The sequence below is a fragment of the Cynocephalus volans genome, chromosome X (assembly GCF_027409185.1).
Source record: "Cynocephalus volans isolate mCynVol1 chromosome X, mCynVol1.pri, whole genome shotgun sequence".
Taxonomy (NCBI): Eukaryota; Metazoa; Chordata; class Mammalia; order Dermoptera; family Cynocephalidae; genus Cynocephalus; species Cynocephalus volans.
The window spans coordinates 64,000,415-64,025,988 of record NC_084478.1 but is presented as its reverse complement, the minus strand read 5'-3'; the positions used below and the strand labels follow the sequence as shown (position 1 = coordinate 64,025,988).

At 39.1% G+C, this 25,574-nt stretch overlaps 1 protein-coding gene across 6 annotated transcripts in view; it reads left to right on the top strand.

Moving 5' to 3' along the window:
- The window catches only part of ZNF41 (zinc finger protein 41), a 37,367-nt gene extending 12,399 nt beyond the window's left edge, over positions 1–24,968 (top strand). For 5 of the 6 annotated variants that reach the window (XM_063083638.1, XM_063083634.1, XM_063083637.1 and 2 more), the window contains exons 2-5: positions 10,218–10,477; positions 15,810–15,936; positions 16,160–16,255; positions 21,424–24,968. In XM_063083638.1, coding sequence (XP_062939708.1) covers positions 10,406–10,477; positions 15,810–15,936; positions 16,160–16,255; positions 21,424–23,474 — 2,346 coding nt within the window. In that variant the 5' untranslated portion in view covers positions 10,218–10,405 and the 3' untranslated portion in view covers positions 23,475–24,968. The remainder of the gene's footprint in view (positions 1–10,217; positions 10,478–15,809; positions 15,937–16,159; positions 16,256–21,423) is intronic. The other variant, XM_063083639.1, reaches the window with a different exon arrangement.
- Positions 24,969–25,574: the final 606 nt, after the last annotated feature.

Here is a 25,574-nt window from a genome sequence, read left to right as displayed (position 1 = left end):
ACAGGAATGGATGTTTTTAACTTGGATACATACCACAAAATTACTTTTCAAAATTTTTGTAAAATTGAAACTCTCACCAGCAATGTATAAAAGGACTTATTCCAAGATCCTCTCCCACACTGAATGTTGTTGCTTTTTTAATTTTCCCCATTCTGAGGGCCAAACACAAGGGTATCCAGTTTGCTTTGGTGTGCATTTTCCTGACAACTAGTGCTTGAACATCCTTTCATATGTATTGGCTATTGGTATTTCTAAACTTTTCATATCTTTTTCTCTTTTCTTCCTTTAGGTGATTTGTTTTTCTGACTAATTTGTGAATATTAACCTTTTGTCATTTATTGTAACTATATTTTCTTAACTCTATATCTTGATTTTTGAAAGGCGTTTTCACATTTAATTAGAAAATAATCATGTGATTAGATATATCTGTCTTTTTTCTTTACAGGTTCTGAATTTCTTGTCTTGCCTAGTGGGTTTTCCCCACTTCATGCTTAAACAAATATGTGCCTTAAATTTATTTTTAATATATTTGTTTTAATTTTTAAAGTTAAATTTTGATCCAGCTGGGACTTATTCTGGTGTGTGGTACGAGATGGGATCAGTTTGTATTTTCCATTTGGATAGCCAATTTGCCAGCACCAATCATTAAATGGATACCCTTTTCTAACTCAATTAAATGCCACTTTTGTCACATAAATCCCCAAAATGTATACTGTTTTATTTCTGAATTCTATTTTGTTCTTCTGATATATGTATCTATTCCGTTCTAAAAATTATGTTGGCTTTAGAAATAGTTTTGATATCAAATAGTGCTGCTAGTACGCCTCACTGTTCTTTTTTGTTTTCTTTAATGTTCTTTAGCATTTATTCTTCTTTATGAATGTTAAAACTATTTTATCTAGTTTCAGAAATAACCATTAAAACTAATATTTGATAATTTCATTCATATAGATGTAGCACCTTTTTTAAAAGTTCATTCTTAGATATTTTGTATTTATTTTTATCATCATTGTGAATAGCATATTTTTCTATTTCCATAGAGAGAATGTATCAATTTTTGTAATTTTATTTCTTCTCCAATCAAATTATCAAATTCTCATACGAATTCTAGTTGCTTTTTATAGTCTCTCACTTTTCCTATATATCATATCACATCCAATTAAAAATGATACTCTCTCTTCCTTTCAAATATTTATTCTGATCACATCATCTTCTGTTGCATTAGTTAGAGCTTTCGGAACAATGTGATAGTTGACAGAGGCTATTGCTGTCTTGTTGCTAGAGTTAATGAAAATAACTTGGACATTTTTGATTTGAAAGTAAAAGGTGTTTATTTATTCACTCATTCATTCAACAAACATTTATTGAGTACCTACACCTTGCCACATACTGGGTTTGAAACCCTACTTGGCCACTTACTAGCTTGCTAGCTATATGATTCTCTCTCTCTCTCTCTCTCTCTCTCTCTCTCTCTCTCTCTCTCTGGTGGCCAACCCTTGATGTTGGTGTTACAAGGCTGCGCTCTAACCAACTGAGCTACTGTTTTTCTAACCGATTTGTTGATATAATTCACCTACCATAAAATTCGCCCATTTGAAGCTTACAGTTCAGTGGTTTTTAGTATGTTTGCAGAATTTTGCAACCATCACCACAATCTAATTTTAGACTATTTTATGACCCCAAAAGGAAACATTATACCCATTAGCAGTCATTCCCACCCCTGACCCCCAGCTACAGGCAACCACTAATTTACTTCTTATCTCTATAGATTTGTCGACTCTAAGTATTTTATATAAATGGAATTATAAAATATGTGGTCTTTTATGACTTTCTCCTTTCACTTAGAATAATGCTTTCACGGTTCATCCATGTTATAGCATGTATCACTACCTTATTCCTTTTATTTATTTTTTTATTGTAGTAAGAACACTTAACTAATGAGATTTACCCTCTTAACAAATTTTTAAGTACACAATACAGGATTGTTAACTGTAAGCATAATGTTGTACAGCAAATCTAGAACTTACTCATCTTGTATAATTGAAACTTTATACCCGTTGAACAGCAACCCCCTATTTCCCTCTCCTCTCGGCCCCTGGTAACTGTCATTCTACTGTTTCTATGAGTTTGACTACGAGTATTTCATTCCTTTTTATTACTAAATAGTATTCCATTGTATGAATATACCATATTTTGTTTATCCATTCATTCATTGATGGACATTTGGGTTGTTTCCACTTTTTAGCTATCATGAATAATGCTGCTATGTGCACTTGTATAACAAGTTTTTGTATGGACATATGTTTTCATTTCTGTTGGGTGGATACCCAGGAGTGGAATTGCTCGTGTAGGGGAGTGAGAAAGAATTTCACGTCTTCTCTTTCAGGATTTCTTTTAGACTGGGCCTGAGAATTAAATCGACATAACATAGATCAATAGGAGAAAAGCATACAAATTTATTAAATACAAGTTTTACCTGGCACGGGAGCCTTCATAAAATGAAGACCCAAAGATGCAGTTAGAGTCAATCACTTATATACTGGATTGGACAAAGAATAGATAGTTGTGAAAAAGCAACTAAATTATGTGGAGAGGCTTTAAACATAAGAGTTATTTTAACAAGAGCTGTACAGAATTCTCTTGATCTCAACTTCTTGTCCTTGATGATAAGAATGTTGCTTTCCTTCTGTTATAGGGAGGACATCTTTCACATGAGAATATCATCTGCTTTAAGGTCAGAATGATCTTCTGGCACCTGCTGTTTTTTAAGTGCCTTTAACTCAAAATAGTCAGTATGCCAGAGGAGTATATTTTTAACTTCTTCATTGGTACCTCTATGTTTAACATTTTGAAGAACTGCCAAACTGTTTTCCAAAACAGCTGCACCGCTTTGTATTCCACCAACAATGTGCAAGGGTACTTCCAAAAGCTCGTGGAAAAATGGAATTAAAAGATAATATGAGCCCATGAACTTTTTGAAGACCCCTTGTATGAGGGTTCCAATTTGTCACATCCTTGTTAACACTTTGTTATTAACACAATTTGTTATTTTGATTTTTATTCTTGCCATCCTAGTAGGCGTGAAATGGTATCTCATTGTGGTTTTGATTTCTATTTCCCTAATGATTAGTGATGTTGACCATCTTTTCTTGTTCTTATTGGCCATTTGTATGTCAACTTTGGAGAAATATCTGTTAAAATCCTTTGCCTATATCTAAATTGGATTATTTGTCTTTGTATTATTGAGTTGTAAGAATTCTTCATATATTCTGGATACAGGTCCCTTGTCAGATATGTGATTTGCATATATTTTCTCCCATTCTGCGGGTGTCTTTTCACTTTCTTGATGATGTCATTGTAGTTTTCATGTTCTCACTTTTTTTTTTTTTTTTTTGGTGGCTAGCCTGTACAGGTGTCCGAACCCTTGATCTTGCCCATGCTGTAACCAACTGAGCTAACCAGCCAGCCTTCCTATCTTAATTTGTATTTTTATTAGGAGAATGGCTCTTGAATTGTGTCAGATGTCTTTTTGATGTTAATAACCTTCTGGTGTTATTCTCCTTAATTGGTTGTTGTGATGAATTATCCTAGAATAATCTGTTTGGTCAAGGGCAATTTTTCTTATGAGTCATGGTTGGATTTGAGTTGGTAATATTTTATTTAGGATTTTTGCTATTATAAGAAAATTGCTTATAGTTTTCTTGTTTTGTCTATGTTTAACAAGTGTTGGTATTAAGGTTATGCCAGTTTTAAAATGAAAATTAAGAGATTTCTATCTTTTATGTGTTAAAATAGCATAGACATTATCTTCTTTAAAGTTCAGCTACAAACACATTTAGAACTGGTGCCTTTTTTAAAGAGTAAATTTTAAATATTTTCTCTGATTACTGATCTTTATGGATTTCTACTTTGGGGGGATTAATTTTGGTAGTTTATGTTTGCTAGGTATTTCATATTTTCATGGAGCTGCACATAATGTTTCATTAATTTGTTTTGATCACTTCCATACCTGTGGCAATAGCTCCTTTTTCGTTCCTAAAATTGAATGTGTGATAAACATGTATGTATATATATGAGGGTACTTCAAAAAGTTCATGGAAAGATTCCTATTATCTTTTAATTCTATTTTTCCAGGTACTTTTTTTTTTGGCGGCTGGCCAGTTTGGGGATCTGAACCCTTGACCTTGGTGTTGTTATCAGCACTGCGCTGTAACCAACTGAGCTAACCTGCCAGCTTCCACATACTTTTTGAAGTACCATCGGATGTATATATGTATATTCTTTCCTTTCTTTTTTACCTTGATCAGGATTCTAAGGAATATTTTGTTGTCTTTTTCTAATTTCTTAGGTTTAACACTTAGTCACTTATGTTTGGCTTTTCTTTTTAAATACTAAAAACATTTTAGACTAAAATATCCTTTATAGCTTTAGCTGTGTCTCAAAATTTGGTATGAAGTCTATAATTTCATTATCAAATTTTATCTTCAATCTTGACATGTTTGGAGAGTATTTCTTAATTGAAAACTGGGTTTGGTAGTTTGGTTATCTTTTTATGGTATATTTCTGATTTTACAGGATTGTAGTGAATATAACCTGCCAAAACTCTGACTTTTTTTTTTTTTTTTTAGCAGCTGGCCAGTGTAGGGGTCCGAACCCATGACCTTGGTGTTATAACACTGCAGCTGGCCAGTGTAGGGGTCCGAACCCATGACCTTGGTGTTATAACACTGTGCTGTAACCAAGTAAGCTAACTGGCCAGCCCCTAAAACTCGAATTTTTAGAATTTATCAAGGGCTGGCCAGTTTGCTCACTTTGGTGCTGACAGCACCAAGGTCAAGAGTTCAGATCCCCTTACCAGCCAGCCACAAAAAAAAAAAAATCAAGATTTTTTTTTCCTTTGAGTCCAAGTTACACAATTTAAAAATGTTTTTGTAAACTATGCCATGGGTCAAAGAGAAGACAGTATATTCATTGGACACGATAAAGTTATGTATTGATTATATTTTTCAAATCTGCTTTGCTTTTTTTTGGATTTTACAGGATGGATCTACTTGATCCATCATTTTATAGAAGAGATACAATAAAATCTCTCAGCGTAATTATGATTTTCTTAAACTTTTTATTTTGAAATAATTATAGATTCATAGGAAGTTGCAAAAATAAATTACAGGAAGTTGCATACATAGTACACAGAGGTCCTGTATACGCTTTACCAAGTTTTCCCCAATGGTTACATCTTATACAATCATAATACAGTATAAAAATTTGGTACTTGACATTGGTACAAGGCATGTGCGTAGTTCTGTCATTTTGTCATGTGTGTAGTTTTGTATACCACAGTCAAGATACAGATCTATTACGCTTTCATAGTCTTTACCCCCACCACCATCCCTAACCCTGGCCACCAGTCATCTGTTTCCCAGCTCTATAATTTCGTCATTTTGAGAATGTTATACAGATGGAACCATATAGTATGTGACATTTTGAGATTGTTTTTTCAATCATTATAATGTCCTTGAAAGCCATCCAGTTTGTTGCCAGTGACAATAGTTCATTTCTTTTTACTGCTGAGTAGTAGTCCATATTGCAAATACACAAGTACCACAGTTTGCTTAACCATTCATCTATTTAGGGACATTTTGGTTGTTCCAGTTCTGGGTCATTACAAATCAAGCTGCTATGAACAATCTTGTACAGGTTTTTGTGTACACATAAGATTTCATTTCTAAAAAGAAAAAAAAAAAAAAATTCGTTTCCCTGGGATGAATGCCCAGAAGTGCAATTGCCAATTGCTAGGTCATGTGATGAGTATTTTAGTTTCTAAAGAAACTGTCAAATTACTTTCCGGAGCGGCTGTACCACTTTGCATTCCCACTGGCAGTGTATGAGAGATCCAGTTTCTCTGCATCCCCTGTAGCATTTGGTAAAGACCAGTAGTCAGAGGAAAGAAAACAGTTAAAATTTACCATTTTAAAACGGCACCAGTTCTAATATGTGTTTATAGTTGAACTTTAAAGAAGATAATGTCTATGCCATTTTAACAAATAAAAAGTTACATATCTCCTGAACAGAACTGAGGTTACCAGAGGTGAGAAAGGGAGAGGAGGAGGGGGGTTAGCGAGAAATTGATAAAGGGCCACAAAAAATTTAATTTTGAATATACTAACTATCCTGATTTGAGCATCACATATTGCACACAGATACTGATATTCAATGTGGTACCCCACAGATATGTACAATCAATTATGTTTCAATTTAAAAAAAAAAGCCTAAGGCACAGGGAGGTGAAATAAAAAGAAAGTTACAAATCTCCTGAATTCCTTTTAAAAACCTGGATAACCTTAATATCAACACTTGTTAAATATAGTTAAAAAGCAATTATGATTTTTAAGACATTATGTAGTTCCATGCATTTGTGCTGGTTTTATTTGTGAATGTTGAATGACCCTAAAGGTTTATGTAAGTTAATAGGTTTTTTTTTTTTTTTTTTTTTTTTTTTTTTTTTTTTTGTGGTAAAGCATACATAACAAAAGAATTTCCATTTTAAGCATTTTTAAGCATACAATTGCATGGAACTAATTACATTCACAATGCTGTGTAACCATTACCTCTAAGTTAATACTTCTTTATTGTATATTTTATTATTAAAAGAAGCCCCCCTTTTTTGTTAATCTATTGAGTACTTTGGACCTTAATTTTCACCTTGATGATTATATTCCCAGACCTGCTTTCATTTTCTTTCATTTGCCTGGTATATTTTTTTAATCCTTGTTGAAATATGACATAATACAAAAAAGTGTACACATTATGCACGTTTAGCTTGGTGATTTTTTTAACAGACTGGACAAACCTTCATAGCCACCACCCAGATGTAGGAATGCCCGTTACGAGCTCTCAAGAAGCCCCCCTTGTATTCCTCCCCAGTCACTAACGTCCTCCCAAGGGGTACCAATAGCCTGACTTCTGCCAGCATAGATTAGTTTTATTTATTTATTTATTTGGCAGCTGGCCAATATGGGGATCCGAACCCTTGACCTTGGTGTTATAAGGACACGCTCTAACCAGCTGAGCGTTATAACTGGCTAGCCCCAGAATAGAATCATTTTGCATGTTTTTGAAATTTATATAAATGTAATCAAACAGCGTTGCTTCATTGTTCTTCTGGGCCTGGCTTCTTTGGCTCAACATAAAGTTCATGAGATGAGATTCACACATTTTGTGTTTAGCAATTTGTTCTTTCTTGTTGCTGTTTAGTATTTCCTTGTACAAATATAGCACAACTTGTTTATCCATTCTAACGTTGGCTATTTGTATAATTTCCAGTTTTGAATAAAGCTACTATGAACGTTATTGTACTTGTGTTTTGGTAAACATATATTCACATTTCTCTTGGGTACATCCCTAGGATTGGAATAGCTGGGTCATAGGATATGCATGTGCTCAGCACTAGTAGACACTACCACACAGTTTCTGTACTATTTTATGCTCCTAGCAAGCAATTTATGAGTTTCACTTGCTCCATATCCTTGCCAACTCTTGATTATTTCCCATCTTTTTCATTTTAGCCATTGCTGGTGGGTATGATGGAGGATTATCTTATTGTAGTTTAATTTCTATTTCCTTGCTAATGGAGTTGAGCATCTTTTCATATGCTCATTTGCCATTTGTATATTTTCTTTGTGAAATGCCTGTTCCTTTTGCTCTTTTTCTATTGCTTTTACTGATTTCTAGAAATTCTTGATATATTTGAGATATTAACCATTTGTCAGATAAATGCATTGCCATTTTCTTCTCCCACTGTAGGATTTGCCTTTTCACTCTTAATTTTGTCCTCTGATGAACAGAAGTCCTTAATTTTTTTGAGCTAGTGTTCTTTATTTTTGTTTTAATTTTTAATTAACACATAATTGTACATACTTATGGTGTATGATGTGATATTTTGATACATGTATACACTGTATAATGATCAAATCAAGGTAATTAGCATATCCATCAACTCAAACATTTATCATTTCTTTATGGTGGAAACATACAAAACCCTATTACTAGATCAAAATAATATTGTACTAATATCTGCCCATAATTTGCCTTCTCCTCATTTTACTCAGTAAATTTTCCCAAAGTTTTTAAAATTTTCACTTAGTAATAGCAGTAACCTTATTTACTCCAAATGCCCCATAACATTATTTTTCTTTATTCAGATATAATTATATATCAATTGCAAGAATCATATCTCAAAACTGCCTTCCTCCTATTTTAATTGTACTGTTACTATTCAGTTTATAATTGACTATTCCCTTGAGTATTCTCCTGAGATTGGAATATTGGCATATTATGCTATAAATGCTTTTATGTCTAAAGTTGTCTTTCTTTTGCTCTGATAGAAGAATGGTATCTAGCTAGGGTAGGTTTAAAATTTTTGGATCTGTTCTTTTCTCTCATAATTTGTAAATGTTTTCTTCTAATACGGCTTCTATTATTGCAAATAAGTCTAGTGCCATGTGATCCCTTTTCATTGTAAATAGCTTGTTTCTGCATGGAAATACTTTAGGTTTTCTTTTTATCCTTTAATTTCAATGCCAAATCAAGTTTGGGGTTGATTGGGTTCCTCTGGCAGTCATAGATTGCAGGGATTTCTGTGTGGGAGGACCAATGAGTTAGGGTCCCATAGGATTAGATAATTCAGAGTCTATAGCTGTCGTTCATATGGGGGCAGTGAGTGACAATTTTGGGGAATCCTTGAGAAGAAATAATAGGAGACATGTGGGTAAGTGTTCGGGACCTCTGTAGAAATTCTTGAGGTTTTATGTGAGTTGGAATGTATCTGAGTTCATTGATTTGGTTCATGAGAGTATATTTATTGGAACACCAAAGTGATGAATGATTCATTGCAATCCTGGGATTCTCAAGGGATTACAATTCTTTGGGAGTCGGTTTTGGGGGGCCTGTAGAAGTCATGGATTGAGGCTTGTGGACATTTGTTATTGCAAGACTGTGCATTGTTTTGTGATGGACTGGGAGGTCTATTACTGAGGGATTTATGGTGGTCACTGATTCTATATATGGTTTGTAAGTTATGTGGTCCTAGAGCAGGTCAGGTTTGGCCCCCACAGGTTCAGCATTTTGACCCCTAGAGCAGATCAATGTTGGTTTTCTGTTGAGGGAGTATTTCCTGTGTTGGTGATTATTTGAGGAGCCTGTGGAAACAAGTTGATGACACTATTTGGAGGCACAGTTTTTGTCAAGCAATGTGGGCTAATGATTTAGAGCCTATGCAGACTGGCTGGTTTTCAGGGCCCAGATGGGCATTATGGGGGAGAGGGGTGAGTTTAAGTTTATTTGTTTGTTTGTTTGTTTGTTTTTTCAGCTGGCTGGTACAGGGACTGAGCCCTGGATCTTGGTGTTGTCAGCACCATGCTCTAACCAACTGAGCCAAACAGCCAGCCCTGAGTTTTCATCTTTGACAGAGGAGGGTGGACTCTTAAGTTGTCTAGAATGTGCACTGAATTATACAGAAGCTCAGTTTATGCATTTGTGATATGGACACCACTCAGCCAGAGCACTTTGAAGGCAGCAGGAAACAAATAATGTTTATTGTGACTGTACCATGAATAGAATACCATGTGGCTCTCTAGTTAAGAAAATGCACTTTGGAGTCAGGAATACCTGCATTTGAATTCCTGTCCTTCCCCCTAATCTGAGTGATCTTTGGGCAAATTTCTTAATATCTCTGAACAGCCCTATCTGATGGTAAATGGGAGTAATAATAATAGTAATGTCTAGTCCACAGGATGAGTGATAATTAAGTGAGGTACCTAATAAAACATGCCTTGCACCTTGTAATAATTGCAATATTTAATCTTAATTGAGTCTGTTCCAGGTGCCAGGAATGTATGGGTGCTTTGGAAGCATCATTTTATTTAACTCTAACAACTCTATGAGATAGATGCTTTCATCCTGTTTTAATGTAAAGAAACTCAGCCTAAAGTGACTTCTCCGGATTTTAGCTGGAACGTAGAAGGAAGAGCTAGAATTCAAACCCTCATTCATTTCATATCAAATCTTGTGAGTTTTTCCCATATTCCACGCTAGTACTTGGTGCTGGTTTTACTGAACTTTTCTGCAGCATCTGGCACAGTGAGCTGCCCCTTGGTGCCCCTAGAAAGCATTTGTAGGTGAATGTTGGGTGACTAACCATGTGGACACTGTCTTTCCAGGTTTCTTGGAGCCTCTGCAGAGTCCTGGGGCCAGCCCCTTAGTGAGAACTGCAGGACCCTCCTTCTGACCCCAGCTTACCTGGCCCCAGCAGCTCCAGTTGAGTCCACAGATGCCAAGCTGGCTTCAAGCTCCTGGGAAGAACACAGTTGTCAGCAGGCGGGCCTGAGGGCTAAGGCCCACTGTGAACATGGCAGCTGACAGGGACTCTCCCCTTTGGTACCCAGCCCTGGCTACAGAGGGACATGACAGCTCATGTGAGGTGAGGAGGGAGAGGACCCCAAGGGCAGGAATTCATTCAGTGAGGAGATATCCCTGACCTGTCCCCAGTGCCTCAGAGAAGGGGCAGGTGAGTCACAGGAAGCAGCAGATTCCAGCCTTGCTGCCCCAGAGACAGATCAGGATCCTCCCACTGAGAGTGAGCAACATATGGCTGATGTCACCATGTCCCAAGGCCTGTGTGTTTCAGCAGAAAATGTGACATAGCTGATGGAGGAGGGGTAAGATGTGGAGGTTCCAGCCCCAGGGCCTTGGGACAAGGGGAGCAGATCCCAGCAGTGTATTGAAGGTGAGGTCCAATTGGGAACAGCCACCTGCCATAGACAGGGAGATGCTCCCCCAACCCCCACAGGGCCTGTCACTCTCCATGGGCTCTTCACAGGTGCTCAGCTGATCCCACCAGAGTCCCCTTTCCCTCTGGTTACTTGGGATCTAATGATTTCTCCTCTATCTTGATTTAGGTGCAAAAAAAATCCCTTTTCTTTGGAACTGAGAGACTGGCAGAGTAGTAGGGCGACCACAGTCTCTAGGGCCTTCTGGCTTTTCCTCCTCCTTTCAGAGATAAATAAAATGGCCTGAGAAGGTGCGAGACTGGCCCAGGACTCTCAAGTTGGCGATGACAGCACTAGGCCAGAGCCAGGTCTTCCACCTCTCTTCTACTCTCACGGTGCCACAGAAGAAACCAAGTCTCCCACTCAGAGTTCCCTTTGAGATTTTTTTTTTTTTTTTTTTTTTTTGGCTGCTGTCCAGTATGGGGATCAGAACCCCCCTTTGAGATTCTGTAAGCAGAAGAGGACAATGAGCGAGCCAGTCCTTGCCCATAGCTCCGTCCTGTCAGATCTTCCTGCAGTGCTGTCACCTCTGGGGAAGGGCTCGTCATCACAGGGGCTCAAGGTCATGTGGTCATTAGAATAATATTAAACTTTTAAATATTATTTTGTTTTTTATCATTTTATAATTTCATAATAAAATGTTAGAAAATAGAAGAGAATGAAAAATTACTTGTAATTCCAGCATTACTCAAAGTTAAATGTTAATTAACATTTAACTATATTTCCTTCCAGTCGTTTGGTCCTTCGTGTGTCCGTCATGCATGTGTGTGGGTACAGGTGTAGGGCTGAAAGTGTGCGTGCATACCATACACAATATAGCTAAAGTTTAAACATCGATGCATACCATTTGGTTATCTCCTTTTTAACTTGGCAGTTTAAGATAATTTTCTAGAAAATAAATATTTTTCTTCATATGAAAAAATTTTAATGATAAAATAATATAATAATAAAAAAATAAATACTTTTCTTCATTATATGGAAACATATGATGTCTATCATAATTTAACCAGTACACTATCTTTTAAATTTTATTTTTAATTGACAAATAATAATTGTACATATTTACAGGATACAATGTAATATTTTGGTATATGTATGCATTATAGAATGATTAAATCAAGCTAATTAACATATTTATCATTTCACATACTTATTATTTCTTTTGTGGTGTGAACATTTAAAATCTGGTCTCTTAGCAATTTTGAAATATATATTACATTGTTATTAACTATAGTCACCATGCCATGTGATAGATCTCAAGAACTTGTTCCTTCTATCACAAACTTTGTATGCTTTGACCAACATCTCCCCATCACCCCACAACCAGTCCACTATTAACGTGTAGTGAGAGTGTTTCAGGTTTTCTATTGTGATTAAAACTGCTATAGTAAAATTCCTACATTTAAATCTTTTTGCCCAAGCCATTGAAATTATATTTTTGAATCAAAGGTATAGGGGCACTAAATGATAAATGAACCAATACTTGATGATATTACACTTCTGCCTTGTCTAAACTCTGCTCATCGTATCAGTCACAGACCCACAGGTTGGGGCCACAACAATGTGGTCATCCCCAGTCCTGGAGATGGCCTCTTGCCCAGCTGATGTGTGAGGATTCTAGACAAATGATTCTGGGCTCTGCCAGGCACATTTCTCCATTCATCTCTTCCTTCCCAGCCACAGATCTCTGGCCCTTCCCAAGAAGAGATGGAAATGGCCAAGACACTGGTGAATATTAGTTATTCACTTATTTATTTGTTAGGTTCTTGGTTTTTTCATTAGATGTCAGGGAGCAGGGTATAGGAAGAGATACCGAGAAAACAGTGAAAAATGTCCCCAGGGGTTGCGGAGCAGCCAGCTGGAGCGAGAAATAGTGGCTGGAGCTGGATAACAAGCAGAGGAGTCAGTAAGAGAAAGAAGGCCGAGGGGACAGCTGGAGGGCCATGATGTACTTACTGGAGATGGAGAACAGCCAAGGGGTCCTGGGAGCAGGTGGAGGCACAGTGGGACAAACAGAAGAAACATGTCAGACACTGGGTGGCAGCCAGAGAGGCTGGAGAAATGATGATCGTTGGGGATCGGGGAAGAGCCAGAGGCTTAAAGAACAATTGGAAAGATCATGAAATAGGAGGAGAGACCAGGAAATAGAAGAACCAGACAGCAGCCAGGAGCAGGGACCATCCAGAGGGATGAGGAAACAGAAGCATCAGATAAAATGGAAAAAGTGAAAACATTCAAGGAGGTGGGTATGAGCCTGAGGGACAAGCAACTTCCAGACGAGCCAGGGAGCAGTTCCTTGGTTTAGAGGAGAATTTGAGGGCATAGGGAAAAGGCAGAGGTACAAGGCACAAGAAATGGAGGAAATGGGAAACATGACCCTGAGAATGGGTACCAGCCAGAGGGACCAGGAGACAGTTGCTGAGGCTGTAGAACAGGCGGAGGGATCAGGGAAGGAACAGAAATTGTGAAACAGTTGGAAAGGTGCGAGAAGAGCCTCTAAGGCTGAGGAAAGGCCTAGGTTAGCAGGGAACACATGGTGCAAAGAACAGTCACTGAGGTTGGGGAACAGCTAGAAGGAACAGCAAAAATGTGCATGGGGCTGGGAGTCAACCAGAGGTCCCAGGAAATAACCAGAGGAACTAGGGGGCAGGCAACACGAGTGTTCAATGTGTGCCTGGTGTGGGGTGGCAGCCTGATTGACCAGGGAACAGCTAGAAAGCCTAGAGAAGAATCAGAAGGGATAGCATAAATGACTGAAGCAAGTTAATAGCCGGAGGTCCCAGGCAGTGGTCACTGGGGTTAGGGCACAGTTGAAGAATCCAAGGAGAGGTTGGGTACAGCCAGAGTTCCCAGGAGTAGGGTGACCAACCATCTTGGTTTGCCAGTGACTGAGGGGACATGGGACTTTTGGTACTAAAATAGGGAAATTTCTGGGCAAACTGGGATGGTTGTTACCCTACCCAGGAAACAACTAGTGGAACCAACCAGTAGTCAGATGGAATATGAGTAATGGAGACGATGGGAGTACAGAATCCAGCCGTGGCACAGAACACGGAAGCACTGTCCTCTAGAGGTTGAGTGTGGGCTGGGGGGCAGATGCACGAACATCAGGGGAGAGCACATTAGAAATGTACTCAAGGGACTGTCCAAGGTACAGGGAAGAATCAGGAGACCAGAGAATAGTCCAAGGAGTCCAACAGCAGCCAGTCTAAGTGAACCAGGAGCAGCTGGAAGAAGCAAGAAGGGCTCTTAGGGACCAGGAAACAGGACAGGGCACCATCAGAAGAATGGTGCCACAGAACAAGGATAGGCTGGAGGGACAACTGTCTAAGGGAACACAGGACAGCAGAACAGGAAACAGAAGGGATTAACAGCTAGAGAAACAACCAAAGGAAGGAATAAATAAGAACAAGGGCACTCAGAAGGAACAAGAAACATGTAGAGGGAACAGTAGGCAGAGAGACCAAGAAATAGTCAGATGGCAAACACTTGAAGGGAACAAGAACCTGCAGAGGGAGCAGGGAGAAGTCTGGGGACGAAGAAAACAGTGGTCAGGGAGCAGCCAGAGGACACAGGGAAAGCCAGAGTGTGGGAGAAGCAGTTGCAGGGCCCCAGGGAACAGAGAATTGTCAGAAGGACAGGGAGCAGCAGACAAAGCAGGTTCAGTGGTCACTGGCTACCAGCTTGTCTGAGTCCAGTGAGACAGAACCCCCCCCACACACAAGTCACATGGAGTAGGTTTCTTACTTACAGATAGGCAGCAAGGGACAACAGAAGCCTAAGATTGTGAGCTGGTCCCCCACGGCTCAGGAAAACTGCTGGGGTGGATGGAGTCTCATCTGCGCATGCCCCATTTGTCCTGCAGATGAAGGACCACGGAAAACAACCTGCCCTGGGTTTTAAACCCTGGGCCAACCCGATTTGCTGGGCTAAAGCACTAAGGACATCCTGTTTCATCCTCTTCCCCACTGCCTCCTACTCTCCCAGCCCCTCTCTCAGCACATAGCATCACAGTCTAACATGGTTGTAGAAAACCAATAACTGAGAATTGCCCTAGAATTCTTTATTTTTCTCACACACACCCTCCCCCCAGTTCTGCCTCCTTAAAACATGGCATCAACACCTTCCTCTACATCCCCATTACAACGAGCACATTAAGTCTAGATTTTCTCATTCTCTCACACTAACTCTGCAGTGCATCTCCAGACTGGTCTTCTGGTCTCCCCATTTCAAACATTCCCCCTAATGCATCTGAATACTGTTTTAAAGCACACAATTATGATCAGGTCTTTCCCTGCATATAAATCGCAGCCCGTTCTCTACTAGGAAAAAAAAAGACTTGTTCCTTGTTCTGACCCCAATATATCTCTGCTGAATTTTCCTCAAAACCACCTTGTCAATATACTACACAGACTCCTCTCCTTTATATAAAATTATTTGTAATTCCCTGAATCCCCCATGTATTTTTCTTTTTTCCTTCCTCCACACTTTTGTTCATGCTTCTCCCTTCTAGATAATTCTTACTCCACTATCTCTATGTAACCTAACCTTATACCTCCCATCCTTTTCTTCCAGATGCTTTAGCCCCCTTTGTGTCTTCCTATGTTGGTTATCCAAGTCCTTAAGTTTTATATTTTATTCAATTCTATATTGTCATTGCCTAGGACAACATCTAGTACATAATCGATTGGTAAATTCATCGTATCTAGTTCCTAAGTTAACTAGAGGACTTGAAAAAAGCCCATTTAAATTCTCATTTTTGAAAAAAGAATGAATGAATAAATGAATGAAAGTAGCACACAATGAGTGTCAAGATACTTTAATAAATTCTTTCCTCTCACAAAATAAAATACAAAACTAGGTATTTAGTGAAAACTCTATATGATACATTATGGTAAAAAGAATTAAAACCAACTTCTTATCTATCTCCTTCCATCCCCCAGTGCTGACCATGTTGCCTTGAACAGGATTGTGTCCTTACAGGTATTGGTGTCATTCAAGGATGTGACTGTGGACTTCAGCAGGGAGGAGTGGCAGCACTTGGATGCTGCTCAGAGACGCCTGTACAGGGATGTGACACTGGAGAACTACAGCCACCTGCTCTCCGTGGGTAAGCACAGCCGCCCCATGCATCTGCCAGGGGCCTCAATGAGACCATTTCCATTCTCAGCTGCTGAGTGCTCTGAGACATCTGAAGTGTGTGATGATGTCATCCTTATTTGTCTGGGATTCTTCAGCCCCTTTTTGAAATTTGGGTACCTTTCTGAAGAGCATTGAAAGGCCCTTGAAACCCAATCAGCTGGATCCAATCCTGTATCATGTCCTGTTAACAGGCTACCAAATCCCCAAACCAGAGGCCATCTTCAAGTTGGAGCAAGGACAGGGGCCATGGATGTTGGAGGGAGAGGCCCCACATCAGAGCTGTCCAGGTGAGTGAGTGGGACCCAGGCAGATGAGGGACATGGAAGTAAATCTCACTTTTTCTTGGAGAGGCTGATGCCTTTGAAAGGCTCTGAAGATAACATCTTGAAAGTTCTAAACTTTTGCAGTTGATTGGAGATAGCTGACAGTAGCCCTCAGATATGTAGATGCCATCTCCCAGTATGACCCTTGCCACATCTATTGTCTTCTTCTTTGCTTGGTTGGCAAGAGAGCTGTCTCTAATCTTTATACTCTAGATCACATACCACCCTATCTTATCTAGTACCTTTTTAGTTTTCCTACTCCACCTCCACCCCCAATCTTAGATTCTTTCCTTGTACATTCGTGTGTTTTAAAATTTCTTCCCTTCATTCCAATTCCCCATATCTATTCCTTATGCCTCCTCCACAGGCAACTGGTCTAGTGTGATCTTTGAACTTGTGTGGTATTCTCTTAAAGCCTGTAGTATTAGTTTATGAGCATATATTTTTAGTATATATCAACCATATCATGCTATGTGTCTTAATTCTGTTCCTTTTTCTCACTTGTCCCTAAGGTCTGTGCATATTGCAGTGTGTTCATCTGGTTTTGTTCTTCAAATCACTGCCCAGCATTTCACAGTGGGTCAGCACCGCATCTTACTCAACTGTTCACCCAGTCATGGACACCGAGGGTTCTGTCTAACTCCCAGCAAATACAAACAACTTTGCAATAAATTTCTATATAAATGTTTCCTTATAGGGTGTGAGAGTTTCTCAGGGGTATGTGGAGAAGACAGGATTTGCCTAATCATTGAGTACTCTCATGCTGAATTCGACTGAGTACCACCATACTATTCTCAGATTGGCTGCACTAATGTATACTCCCAGTAACAGTGCAAAGGGTTCTTACTTTTCCAGAGTTTCTGCCAACAATTAGTAGTACCAAAGTTTCCCATTTTTTTGGCCAACAATGGGTATAAAGTGGTATCTCATTTTTTATTTTGCATTTCTCTAATACCTAGCTTGAGTATTTCATGAGTTACCTATTAATTTTCTGAGTTTCCCTCCTATGAATTACCTTGTTCAAAACATTTTCCTTGTTCAGAACATTTTCCTTGTTTCAGTTAAGCTTCTTCAACTTGTGTTTTTTACTGATTTGCATCCAACTTATTATTTGCTTTTTTTTTTCCAGCCTTCTCCACCTCATTTTCCTCACAAATAAGGTTCCTCTGGGGACCCTGTCTCCTATTCACCAGTCTTTTCTTCATATCCATGCAGTGATGCAGCCATACAGAAATTCTGATGCCTACTCTTTTGATGTTCCCAGTCTCTCTCTTTTACTGGAGATTTAGTTCTATGTTTAGCTACCCAGGGAGTTCTTATGAGATGTTTCTCTTGATTCCCAGTATATCAGAAATCATAATAACCACCTCACATGTCAGAAACCCTTCTCACCTTCCAAATTCTTTCATATTCTGCCAGTGCTTCTTAAATATTTCCTCTCAGCCATTTTTTTAAACTAATCTGTATTACCTACTGCTTTTCCATTTTTGCAGATCTTATTTTCCATTCTCAGTTCTTCTCTCAGTTAGTTCATCTTCTCAGTTCCCCCAAAATCAGCATCAGGTTTTCTTCTGCCTGAATTGTGATTATTATATTCCTGATTAGATTTGCTGATTCCATTCTTGTTACTAGTTCATTTTAAATGCTAATGACAGATTTTATTACCTAAAACATTCTGTTTATCTTGTCATGAGCTTTATGAAACAAACCTATGATTGCTCCCCATTTCCTAGTCTGTGACAATTAAGCTGTTCTTTCAGAGAGATAAACTACATGGTCACATATTTCCAGTTCAAACTTGTATTTGCATATTTTCCGTAACCTCTGCTCAACTTCATTTTTCTTTTTTTATTTTTAAAGATGACCGGTAAGGGGATCTTAACCCTTGACTTGGTGTTGTCAGCACCACGCTCTACCAAGTAAGCTAACCGGCCATCCCTATATAGGGATCCGAACCTGTGGCCTTGGTGTTATCAGCACCACACTCTCCTAAGTGAGCTGGCCTTTCAACTCCATTTTTAATATTTTCTTAATGTCTACCATATTGGATAATCCTCCCTGAATCTGACTCTTTATTCTGTGCTCTATCTATTCAGATGATACATTTTCTGCCTTGTGATCAGATTCCATCTGCCCCATGAAATGACTCTTAATTACTCCAGCAGACATGGCACTTTCCTTTTTCTCATCCTCTGTCCCACAGGAACTCAGAAAAAAGCACAGGATTTTAGGGTGTGAGGTAACTGAGGCTATTACCACTATAGTTTTAGAAAGTCTCCAGCTTTAAAAGCCTGTTTCTTTTTAATTAATTTTTTAATTGACAAAAATTGTATTATTTATCATGTACAACATGATGTTTTGAAGTTAATGCATACTAAGATCCTGTTTCTTATTGTGTAACTCGGGGTCTAATCAGGAGAGAGAAACCACACATTAATTTGAACAGGGAAAGTTTAAGATAAAGATTATTAGTAAGATTGGAGTAATGAGGGATTAGCTACTAAAAAGTAAAAACAACTCTGAAAAATAAAGAACACCAGATATGAGTATAAGGCACAGCCAATTCGCTAATGCTGTGCCCAAGGAAGAGGCTCCCCTACTTCCCAGGGATGAGATCCAAACCGTGTTAGGAGGGCACAGGTGTGGCTCATGGCATGGCAGAAGATTTGCTGTGGTGCCACGCTGGTGGAACTTGCTGGAAATCTGCTCTCTCGGGTTCCAGAGAAAACTGTTTGTATTAGTCCGTTTGTGTTACTATAGCAGAAATACCTGAGACTAGGTAATTTATAAGGAAAAGAGGTTTATTTGGCTCATGATTCTGGGACAGCTGCATCTGGCACGGGCCTCAGGCTGCTTCTGCTCATGGTGGAAAGCAGCAGGCAGCCAGCGGGTACAAGCAGATCACATGGCGAGAGGAAGCAAGAGAGAGAAAGAGGGAAGGTGCCAGTGTCTTTAAACAACCAGCTCTCACAGGAACCAATAGAGTGAGATTTCACTCACTACCCCTCCTCCCCCAGGGAGAGCATTAATCCATTCATGAGGGATCCACCCCCATGACTCAAACAGCTTCCAGCACTGCCACATTGGGGATCAGATTTCCACATGAGTTTTGGTAGGGAGAACACATCCAAAGTCTATCACTGTTCATGAGAGGTGTCTCGCTAGAAGTATTCCACTACAAATCATCCAGAAGGGTGTCAGAGTAAGCTGTTGGGTGCTGGGTGCTGCTGCTGCAATGTGCTGCAGGAGCCTGGAGCTGGAGAAGCTACTAAGTGTGCTGCCCCAGCTGGGTGCTTGGGCAGCCATATGAGCTGCAGGAGCAGGTGCTGCAGAAGTCACCCACATCACAAGACCTGCGTGCTGAGGATGCTGCATGTGTGTCAGGAGCCAGATGCTGGTGAAGCCACTGGCTCTACAGGAGCCTGGTGCTAGACAAGCTGCCCTTGCTGGAAGAGCCTGCTGAGTGAGCCCCCTAAAACCTGGAAGCAAAACCCCCTCCTCCTGCAGTGTCTCTCCAGCGCTCTGTACTGGCAGAGCTTAACATCATGCCTGGCAAAGGAAAAAAATATTTAAAGAGACCCAGATCCATTTTTGTAGAGCAGGCAAGGAAGGGTGAATTTGGAGTTGAGAGGCAATAAATTGATAAGTGGCACACTTATTCTTCAGTTTTCTGAGGTGAAGCATGTAGAAAATATGTAATGAATTTAAATTTATTGAATTTGGGGAGATAGGCAGAGGAGGATGTTTTGTTCTCATTCAGGATTTTTCAAGCATCTGCTCAGAGGAATTCAAAGGATCATGTATTATATTTGGAAAGGGAAGACAACTGAGTTGCATGAAATGTTAACACTGACAGCCTTTGTGTATTGGTTCTTTCTGTTATAACATAAAGGTGTGCCAAGTTGAGTATCAATATGAGTGGTACAGTGTATGCTTTATAAATCTGTAGCAAATATAACCTTTCTAGAGGTGTACTGAAATTAGAGCTGATATTGGAAAGACAACACATTTTGAATATGCACAGAGGGGCACAACAACAAGCTAAATGTGGATGTATATATAAGAATTATATAAGAATTCTGAGGTGAATGGGTCCAGTTTAACAAGTCATTTCTGATCCTGACAGGTCATTCAGGGACCACGTTCCAAGTCATTGCTCTGCCATCTCCTAGGACATTTTTGTCAACTGCACAGTTGATGGGTCACTGTGGAGTCCAGTGGGAAGGGGAAGAGGGAGTAGAGGAGATTTGCCCACTGTCTTCAGGCCTGCCTGGAAGCAGCACATATCACTTCTGCTCATATTCCAGTGGTGAAAACAAACTGAGACTGGTGAATGTGAGGCCCCCACCACATCCTATCACTATGAAAGAAGGGCAGTGTCTGCCACACATGGCTTTCCCTCCCTATTTTACACTTCTTGTCAAAAGCGTGTATTCCTGGGACCAAAAGAAACTTGCAGCTGCTTAAGAGTTGGAGCACAGATGTCTATTTACTGTTTGTCTAAAACAGGATGGCAATGTTGCAAGTTTTCCTATAGATATAAAGGAATTGGTGTTTGAGGCATATAAGTTTAACGTTGATGCTCATAATGGTTCAGAGGGAGAAGCAAGAGAAAGCAGAGAGGTTAGTAAGGTCTTAGAGCTGATATGTAATAAGCACATACATTTTGAAATATGTCTTCCAGGCCAGGCTTCCCCTTAACAGGTTTCAGTGTCTTCTCGTTACTCTATTCACTATTCCTCCATAGTGGAGCTGGATTCTCAGGATTCAAATCCCATTTCTCTCACTTATTTAGCTATTTGACATCTAACAAGTTACATAATTTCTGTATGCCCCTGTTTTCTCAGTTGTAAAACAATTGATAATGGTAGTTACCTCACAAGGTTTAGTGGGGATTAAATGAGCTATTGTGTGTAAAGCACTTGGAGCAGTGCCTGACGAATCTTACATGGTATATAATTGCTTTGCCTCTATTAAGTATTCCATGATAATTTTGTATTACTACATTATTGGCATTATTATTGACATGTGGACTCTTCTATTTCTCTGGGTTCATCTTGTCTGAACTACACATACCTTATATCCACTGCTAATTGTTCTTTATGTCATTTTTCTTTTCTTTTCCTTTTTAGACGAGGATATTGGGGAAACTCAACAACATGGAATTTCTAGAGACATTTCCTTTTCCTGTGAGAGATTTGATCAACCCATAGAAGACTCATTATGTTCTATTTTAGAAAAACTGTGGCAAGATAATGACCAGCTAGAGAGATATCAGGAAAACCAGAATAACCCTTTAAGTCAAGTGAAAGTATTGATTAAAGAGAGGGAATATGAATGTAAAAACATTGAAAAAATAATTAATGTGACTACCAAGCTTGTTCCTTCAATTAAAAGACTCCATAACTGTGACACATTTGGAAAGAGTTTGAAGCATACTTCAAACTTACATAATCATAATAGAAACAGTGCAACAAAGAACTTTGATAAGATTTGTGGAAATGGTAACAATTTCGCCCGTACCTCTTCCTCTGCTAAGAATGAGAATTCTAATACAGGAGCAAATTCCTGTGAACATAATCAATGTGAAAAACATCTTGGCCACAAACAAGCTGTCATACACCATCACAAAATGCATACTGGGGAGAAACTTTACGTATGTACTAAGTATGTGAAGGGCTTTACCCAGAAGTCACATCTCTTTGAGCAGAAGAAAATTCATGATGGAGAAAAATCCCATGAATGTGACAAAAATAAGAAAGTCTTCACTCAGAAGCAACAAATTGATGTACATCAGAGTGTTTACACAGGAGAGAAACCCTATTTATGTACTCAATGTGGGAAGGCCTTTACCCTCAGGTCAAACCTCATCACACATCAGAAAATTCACACTGGGCAGAAACCCTATAAATGTAGCGAATGTGGAAAAGCCTTTTTCCAGAGATCAGATCTCTTTAGACATCTGAGAATTCATACAGGAGAAAAACCTTATGAATGCAGTGAATGTGGAAAAGGCTTCTCCCAGAATTCAGACCTAAGTATACATCAGAAAACTCATACTGGAGAAAAACACTATGAATGCAATGAATGTGGGAAAGCTTTCACAAGAAAATCAGCACTCAGGATGCACCAGAGAATTCACACAGGAGAGAAACCTTATGTATGCACTGAATGTGGGAAGGCCTTCATCCAGAAGTCACACTTCAATACACATCAGAGAATTCATACTGGAGAAAAACCGTATGAATGCAGTGATTGTGGGAAATCATTCACTAAGAAATCACAACTCCACGTGCATCAGAGAATTCACACAGGCGAGAAACCCTATATATGTACAGAATGTGGAAAGGTTTTCACTCATAGGACAAATCTCACTACACATCAAAAAACTCATACTGGAGAGAAACCCTATATGTGTGCTGAGTGTGGGAAGGCTTTTACTGATCAGTCAAATCTCATTAAACACCAGAAAACTCATACTGGGGAGAAACCCTATAAGTGCAATGGCTGTGGAAAAGCCTTCATCTGGAAGTCACGCCTCAAAATACATCAGAAGTCTCATATCGGAGAGAGACACTATGAATGCAAGGAATGTGGGAAGGCCTTTATCCAGAAATCAACACTAAGTGTGCATCAGAGAATCCATACAGGAGAGAAACCCTATGTTTGTCCTGAATGTGGGAAGGCCTTCATCCAGAAATCACACTTCATTGCACACCATAGAATTCATACTGGAGAGAAGCCTTATGAATGCAGTGACTGTGGGAAATGCTTCACTAAGAAGTCACAACTCCGTGTCCATCAGAAAATTCACACAGGCGAGAAGCCCAATATATGTGCTGAATGTGGAAAGGCCTTCACTGACCGCTCAAATCTCATAACACACCAGAAAATCCATACTAGGGAGAAACCCTATAAATGCAGTGACTGTGGAAAAACCTTCACCTGGAAGTCACGCCTCAATATACATCAGAAATCTCATACTGGAGAGAGACACTATGAATGCAGTAAATGTGGGAAAGCTTTTATCCAGAAAGCAACACTAAGTATGCATCAGATAATTCATACAGGAAAGAAACCTTATGCTTGTACAGAATGTCAGAAGGCCTTCACTGACAGATCGAATCTCATTAAACACCAGAAAACTCATAGTGGAGAAAAACGCTATAAAGCTAGTGACTGAAAAAGGCTTCATCTGGACATCACAACTGGGTCAGATATCAGATATCCACAGGGGGGAAGAGGAACACCCAATGCTGCAATCATTGTACAGGGGGAAAGAGATATGAGAGACTATGGCTCGAGTGAAGAGAAGGTAAACAAAGCCAAGCATCCTTCAGTCAACTGGAAATACGAGTTCCTACATCACCACGGTTGCTGTGCAATTATATGCATTGGGAGACCCTTCAGATAAAGCATTTGTGCAATAGCCATATTTAGTTACCCAGTTGATACAGGGACTCTCAAGCTCCTGCAAGTAGAAATAAACACCTGAGGAGATGACTTTCACCTTTTGGATAAAGGACTTTATACATTCAGTACCGATTATTTCTTCATACCTTGGGATATAAAAGTGCTCAATACTGGCCAAAATTTTTTCAAATTTTTAGGGTGGGGAAAAGAGTTTTCATTGTCCAGACACTTTCAGGGCACTGAAGTCAAGGCATAAAACCTACTTGGAAATGCAGATCTATGCGCAGAAGCCACAAGTTTTTTGTGATCATTGACATTTAAGACACGGTAAAGATTCCCATGAAGAACCGTTCTTTCTCTTCCCTTTGGGAAGTCACCATGGTATATGTTTTTAAAAGCAAAACAGAGTTTTTAAACTTAAGGTTTAACTTTATAAATTTGGAAATTAGGCACAGCTGTAGCCTATGTTACAGGAATATAGTCATTAAATGTTACAGACATCTAAAGGTGGCAATTATTCCCTGCTGGGGCAGCAGGTGATTCACACCCTATAAAAGGGACGCGTGCCTTCTAACCCATGCCCACAAAGCTATCACTTCTGTAAACTGAAGACCAGAGACTCCTCACCTCCTTAGTAACTGACCCTAAGACAGTGGAACTGAGCCATTATACCCTGGATTTTCAGTTTTGTTAGCTGATGCCTCTGCTTTCCTTGGGATTCCTGTTTGGAAAGAATGGTTGAGAAATTGAATTTCAATACATAAGATTTTGTTTTTCTTCCAATTTGGTTAAAATGTATTCAGTTCCTACATGCACATTAAGGGTAGTTTTGTGTAGGTTGCTATGGGCTAAAGTCATTGCATTGCACTTAGTTATTCTAAGATATAATTATAGTTTATTACAGTTGAATGACCAGAAGACTTCTCTAGAAAAAGCATTGCTTTTTTAAACACTGATATATAGACACTTCCTCATTTTCCCTTAAACATTTTTTACAATACCCATAAGAAAAAAGTTTTCTTTCTAGCATGCAATTGTCTTTTATTTTATTAAAGTACAATGCATATGGGAAATGCGTATATCATAAGCATACAGCTCAATGCATTCTCACAGACTGAACATACTCAGATCAAGAAACAACATGACCAGCACCCTAGAAACCCTCCCTGTACCCCCTTCCAGGCCTTCCTTCCCCACCCAAGGGTGAACACTATCCTGACTTCTAACAGCATAGATTTGTTTTGCCTGTTTTGTTTTATGTAAACTGAGTCAAACATTTTATATAAATCAAGTCAAACAATTATATTTCATATAATTGAGTGATATACTCTTTAGTGTCTATCTTCTGTCATTAATGTTATGAATGTGAGATTCATCCATACTGTTGCACATAGTTGTAGATAGTTCATTCTCCTTGTCATGTTGTATTCTATTGTATGAATTTGGTGCAATATATTTTTCCATTCTATTATTGATAGACATTTGGGTTGTTCGCAGCTTGAGGCTGTTAGGAATAGCACTGCTATCTATTGGTGAACGTATGTATGAATTTCTGTTCAGTATATACCTAGGAGTTCAACTACCATAGTGTATCCATCTGTTCATCTTAAATTTATAAAACCAGCTTTCCAAAGTGGCTATACCAATATACACTCCCACCAACATAGTATGAGTTCTAGGTGTTCCACATTCTTGCCAACACTTGGTATTTTCCATCTTTTTTACTATAGCCATTATGGTGTGTGTATAGTGATATCTCAGAGTGGTCTTAGTTTTTATTTCCTTGTCCTCCAAACGATTGTAGTATCTCCCCAGGATAGATCAGTGATGTCTGAGACCTAAGACCCAGGCATGTCCCTCATATGGCTGC